Here is a 6,366-nt window from a genome sequence, read left to right as displayed (position 1 = left end):
CCAGATGCGATGCCCAATGGTTGAACCACAACCGTACCTTTGTTTGGTTCTCACATGCATTTCAAACCTTTCTTTGATTAAGAAGAAAATCAAGAGCTACTACCGTCACAATCACAATCACTGCTCATTCTTAGTGCTGCCTACTGGCCGTGGTAGTTTAAACCAAGCCGCTGGGTGCGCTTGTCCTTTAGCTCATTCCTCCGTGTCTCCCAGTGTCAGTCCCAGCGCACACAGACGCTCCGGTCCGCTTGCCGCCGTTCACCTCCAGCCCCCAATCCCCTTTCGATTTGCAGCAGCGGTAGATCTATCCACATCGGCCGCGTCTCTTTCCTCTTTCGTCCCTCTCGTGGCCAGCCATCTTTCTTCTCCTCCGCACCCAGCGAAATCCTTAGCGGCCAAGGCTTTCCTTACGAGCTCGCTCGGCAGGGCAGGGGGAGTTTTAAACGCTTCCCGAGAGAGAGAGAGAGTCCAGAGAAAACGGGGGAGCAGCACTGGTCGCTGGTCGTAGTAGCTTTCGGTGGCGGGCGGCTCCATAAAGCGGACGCCAAAGGCGAGAATCTTCAGGTATCGGACGCATCCCATCTCTGCCTCTTCCGTCCCAGCTCTGCTTCCGCTTGTATGCAATGTTTCTTGGGAAAGATTGGTTCTTGGGTGTGTTCTTGGTATGATGGGTGGATTTCTTTCGGGAACCGGGAGTGATGGGTTTCTGGCCGAATTTTAGGGCCCGTTTTCGGTTACAGGAATAATCGCCCATCGGCAATGCGTGACTCTGTCGTGCGTTTTGTTTCTGCTTTATCTGTGTCTCCCATCCTCCATTACTCATATCCTCCCATCGTTCATCTGACCGCTTAGAGATTAAACCCCAGCAGTTGAAGAAATTTCCTTTTCCAGGTCAGGTGATGCCCTTGGTCGAGGACTCTCCATGGATGTGCGTGCGGTGATGACTGACTCCGTACGCTCGATGCGCGCGGCGGCGCTGCCCCTGATTGCTCGCGCAGCCGTTTTGCTGCTTCTCTCGGCGCTGCCGCTCTCGCAGGCCTACACCTACGAGCAAGATGGTAAGTGTATACTATCCTTCTTGATAGTAGTTGGTACATCCCAGGGGTTCTTGATTATTTATGTTTAACTGACAGCGTTGTCTTGTACTGCGCCGATACTACTTCTGATGCGTGTGATAATGCGAATATATTCTTATAATCTTGTGGACTTCTTTTTATTTGTTTAACAGTGTTTGCGATAAATGGCTTGTACACTGCACTTGGATCCCCAACGGTGCCTGGATGGGTTACAAACGGCGGCGACCCCTGCGCTGAGAACTGGCAGGGCGTCGGCTGCGCGGAATCAAACATTACCTCCATGTACGATGACTTGTTATGTGCTGCTGTTTTGTATTCCATGATTTCATTATTTTGGCTATGCAAACAAATAATGTGCCATGTTTCTGTGCAGAACTCTCAATGGTATGAGTCTGGGAGGGCAGCTGGGTAACACATTGGCGAATTTCACATCGCTGATCACCTTGTAAGTTGATAGTGTGGAGCTCGGGCTTGCACTTGATTTGGTCCTAGTTTGACATTATGCTACCGAGTCGGTGCTTAACGCTTCTTCGTTTATGCAGGGACCTTAGCAACAACAATATTGGTGGAACCATGCCAGACAATCTGCCTATCACAGTGCAGCGTTTGTATGTCCATCTCAGCATTCTGTTTACTCTTCCGTTACACTTGTTATAGCTATTTCTTTACTAAGCCTTCTCTTGCCAATCACAGTAACCTATCAGTAAACCAGCTAACTGGTGGAATTCCAGGTACATTGTCAACGCTTACAATGTTGACAACCATGTAAGTATACATTACCGATACGTGGCCACTAGTTCTCAGAAAATTAGGACATCCCCAATTAGTTTCTCAAACTGTCCCTCCTTGTGGTCTTGCTTTGCAGGTACCTCAACAACAATCAATTGGTTGGGGACATACCAGATGCATTTTCAGCACTCACCGGACTTACAAACTTGTAAGAAGATGTTGACTTCTCTTACGGTTTACGCACTAGCATTAATAGTTATCTGAAGTTTCGTAACAATGACAATTCTCATTCAACCTGCTTCACCAGAGATTTTTCTTCTAACAACTTGACCGGGCCGTTACCACCGTCAGTGGGAAACTTAAGAGCATTGACTAGCCTGTGAGTATCGATGTCTATTTCATTGATTACTTGAATAAAATGCGGCAGTGTCAACTACTTAATATCTGCTATTGGCGCAGGCATATTCAGAACAATCAAATGTCCGGGACCCTGGATGTGCTGCAAGATCTCCCTCTTCAAGATTTGTATGGCCACTCAACTTTTATTTAAGAAATATCCAAAGAACAAAATAATTGGCGTACTTAATGGTTTTGTAGATTACTTCATTTCTGTGTGGTAACTGGTTTGCATTCAACAGGGATATAGAAAACAATCTGTTCTCCGGCCCTGTTCCTACGAAGCTATATACCATTCCAAACTTTCTGTAAGGCACTCCTGCTTTCTCAAAATGTTTGTCTTGATTATTTGTATGCCCCTAATTGGAACATTAGAAACATGTTCGAAGACAAGAACTTTTTTCCTTTATTCATACTAGGAATTTAACAACTTCATGAGTAACTTTGTTTATGCTGAGTAAATTTGTTCTGCTACACAGGAGTGATGGTAACCCATTTAATACTAGCATAGCTCCATCTCCACTGCCTGCTGGACCAGCACCATCACCATCACTGTCACCTTCAACAGGACGTGTCCCCTCAAAAGAGCCTACAAAGTCTTCTGACGTGACGAATGGAAATTCTCCAGCACCAGGGAAAAATACTTTTTGGACAGTCAAGAATATTGGATACATTATTGTTGGGGTGGTATCAGCGGTGGCTGTTGTCTTAATGGTAATGTTTTGTGTATCCAAGTACAAAGAAAGGAAGTCAAAGAATGGTGTGTATACAAAAAGTCATATGCGAAGGGAACCACAGAGGCTTGGAGGATCTAAAATCAAGGAAGTACCGGAAAAAAAGGAACATTCGATAAAACCTAAGAATACTGTCGTGAAAGGTCCTAATTCTTTTCTCTTGTGAAACAAAGGAATTATTGATAATGTCTTATTATCCCCTCCCCCCCTATGAATTTGACATGTGGATCTTTTTGGCAACAGCTTCAAATGTGGTTTCTAATTCAAAGGAGGAGCTGAAAGTCAATACATCAATAAAAGGTGAGATGCAGCAACTTTAGAATAAAGTATGTGCCTACATGTGTTGTGATTTACTGCCTTGCATTTTAGTGTAAAAATACTTAAAACAAACATTGGCATGGCTGAATGGCAGCTGGCCAATCCTCATGTTCCGATTGACTGACATATGAAGGTTGTATGTAACAGCCCCAAATGTTGTTTATAATGCAAAGGAGGCTACATTATATCGTCCAATTAGAGGTAAGAGAACTGAATAAAATGCTGTATATTACAGATTTGAGTATAGGAAAGTTAACCAAAATTGCTAATATTGCAGCCGCTCCTGTGTTGATCACGAAGAAACAGAAGGAGCATGTTATTGACATGGAAAAACCTGATGATTTTGTGGAAGAACCACTGCATTTTCCCCAGTCTGTTGCGCCACGTCCTGAAAAAACCATTGTCAGTACCAGTGTTCGTACTAAAAAGGGGAGGGTACCTTCACTCGGGAAGATAGATCTAAAAACTACTGTGAAGTCCTTTTCTGTTGCATCCCTTCAACAATATACCAACAGTTTCAGTGAACAAAATTTTATAAGAGATAGCACGTTTGGTAGAGTATATCTGGCGGAACTTCCTGGTGGAGAGGTACAAATTGTTTATCAAAAGAATTCACATTTCTATTTTTGTAAGACTGCATTAGCGATGCCATTATCAATTCTATACATATGATATTGACTTGGTTTGCAGATTTTGGAAGTTTTGAAGATCGACATTGATAACTCAAGAGTACCAGTAGACGTCTTTCTAGAGCTAGTTGTGAGCATTTCAGAAGTAAGTCATCCTAATATACTTGAGCTTGTGGGATACTGTGCGGAGTTCGAGCAGCGGCTACTTGTCTACGAGCATTGTAGTAAGATGACTCTACATGATGAACTCCATTATGTGGACGAACCCAGCAATGCATTGTCCTGGAATGCCCGTCTCCAAGTTGCTGTGGAAGCAGCCAAGGCATTGCAGTAAGCAGAAATAATTACTCTAAAATTTTCAAGTCATGTGAAGTTGTTAAATATGGCTTCCAAAAAATATATTTGTATCTTGATTTGCAGATATCTTCATGATGGCTGTCAACCACCGCTTGTACATCAGAATTTTAAACCATCAGTTATTCTCCTTAATAGCACATTGTCAGTTCAAATTTCCGAGTCTGGCCTTGCTTCGCTCTCTCAGGTAAATAACAATGAACATATTTTGAGTGTTACATTTTGAAGAACTCTTGAGGTCTATGGAAACTTCAGATGCTGCGGTCAACATTATACCCTAGTACAAGATATCTCAAGAAAGCTAACATTGGTTACATAGAAAAAGGCCGAGAGATACTTTGGGGTATTAATAAAGAAGAGAAGGTTTCTCTTTGTGAAGTCCCAAACTCAATACATGTATCTTGAATAATTTACTCTGTCTAGGCATCTTAAAATGTATTTATAAAAAAGATAATGTAGAATGGCTAGGTGTAAACCTAGCTATGCATATGTAACTTATAAAACATGGTCAAAGGAGTAAGTTCCCTCCCTTAAATGTACGTTCTTAGGTAGAAGTGAGGCACTTGCAGAGGCTGCGCCTTGAACGCGGGTGGGCGAACTCACAGGCATGCACTTTAGCCAACCTAGCATTGCTCAGTTCTCATGCACATGTAAATCATTATTTGGTGCCTCTGTTTTATGCGTGCCTTTGATTTGCTATTATCCGCTTATTCCGTCCTATTTTTCTGTAGTAGATTATGTTTGTAATAAAATTACAAAATCCGAAAATACACCAATGCAAATTTGTGTAACAGCATGGAATTCTGTCAGTATAAACGTGCAAAATAAATCAGAAGTGTATAGTTGAAGTTCATTGGGTATTGTTGATGCTCCTAAAGGACCATACAGAATTGAAGAGGTTGCATTTTGAACGTAAACAAAAAAGGGGCAACGAAAAAGCTGTGACAACTGAGTTTTTTAGGAATTTCTCTAGAATTTCAGTTATCTTGCTTAGAATTGTATGCCAGCGACTTTAGACATCATTTAGTCATAATGCAGTTTGGAGTAAATCGGCAACATTTCTCTGTCAAATTTAGGATATAGGAAGACTAATAAGTTGGCAAACATTTTCACCATTTAGAAACCATGAAGACCAAAAATATTTGTGATACATGAGAGAAAAGAGCTTTATGTTACCATTTACTCATTCATAAATCTTGTTCTCTTTTGGCTGCCAGTTGTCTGGCAGTTTGCCTGCCTTGTTCCATTATGAAGCCCCTGAAGTGCATGAATCCAGATCATTCAGTGATCGAAGTGATGTTTACAGTTTTGGTGTCGTTATGTTGGAACTTCTTACAGGACGTGAACCTTACGACAGGTAAGCAATCCCCACGTCAGTTACTCTTGATATTCATCAAGCATGGTTATTTTGCTTGCAAATGGCTTCCTGATCTAACTTAATATTTCTCTGTGCAATGAAATGGCAGTTCCCGTCCACGCGCTGAGCAACATCTGGTGCGATGGGCCACATCTCAGCTTTATGATATCGATGCCATATCAAAGATGGTAGATCCTTTTATTCGAGGACAATGTTCTGACAAGGCTCTGTCACGTTTTGCTGATGTTATTAGCCGCTGTATTCAGGTAACTCGCTTGACCTTTATCTGAGATCATCGTTATTAGACTGTGTGGCTTACCTGAAACTTTTTCCGCAGCATGAGCCAGAATTCAGGCCACCAATGTCTGAAGTTGTCCAAGACCTAACTCGTATGGTCGGCGATGCAACAAAGGCTTCCATGTAAGGGTCTTCATAAAACGAGGAAGAACACGGGAGACTATTTGATAACTAATGAGGGTGACTCATCCGGGTGTCCTGAGGAGCTTCTTGTCGGATTTGGGGCTCGAGTCACATTTGCTTGCTTGCAAAGTTGGCTTTGATCGGTGACGCAGTAGTGGGATGAAAGAACGATGGTTCAATTGGTGAACTTTGTCGGATGGATGTGCAGATATATGCACTTCATTTTTCTCTAGAAGTTGTTTGTCCTTGGCAGGTCCTTAGCCAGTAACGTGTCTTCGTGATTGATTTATTCCTCTGAAACTTGTACCTATGCCATTGCAAATTTCAGTATTCATAAGCGGAAAGTCATTTTC

The 6,366-nt window shown here is 42.4% G+C and overlaps 1 protein-coding gene across 1 annotated transcript; it reads left to right on the top strand.

The window, feature by feature from the left end:
* Positions 1 to 207: 207 nt before the first annotated feature.
* On the top strand, positions 208 to 6,334 carry LOC124673719 (protein STRUBBELIG-RECEPTOR FAMILY 3-like). The gene is made up of 19 exons (XM_047209759.1): positions 208 to 564; positions 892 to 1,058; positions 1,229 to 1,358; positions 1,450 to 1,521; positions 1,619 to 1,684; positions 1,770 to 1,841; positions 1,942 to 2,013; positions 2,113 to 2,184; positions 2,265 to 2,330; positions 2,444 to 2,509; positions 2,681 to 3,078; positions 3,179 to 3,235; positions 3,401 to 3,454; positions 3,531 to 3,841; positions 3,944 to 4,212; positions 4,303 to 4,423; positions 5,454 to 5,593; positions 5,703 to 5,859; positions 5,931 to 6,334. The coding sequence occupies exons 2-19, from the start codon at positions 923 to 925 to the stop codon at positions 6,015 to 6,017; spliced, it is 2,346 nt and encodes a 781-aa protein (XP_047065715.1). The 5' UTR covers positions 208 to 564; positions 892 to 922; the 3' UTR covers positions 6,018 to 6,334.
* The last annotated feature ends 32 nt before the right edge of the window (positions 6,335 to 6,366 follow it).

This window comes from Lolium rigidum, chromosome 7, assembly GCF_022539505.1.
Source record: "Lolium rigidum isolate FL_2022 chromosome 7, APGP_CSIRO_Lrig_0.1, whole genome shotgun sequence".
NCBI lineage: Eukaryota > Viridiplantae > Streptophyta > Magnoliopsida > Poales > Poaceae > Lolium > Lolium rigidum.
Note: the sequence above shows the minus strand (reverse complement) of the source record. Positions and strands in the feature narration are given on the sequence as shown.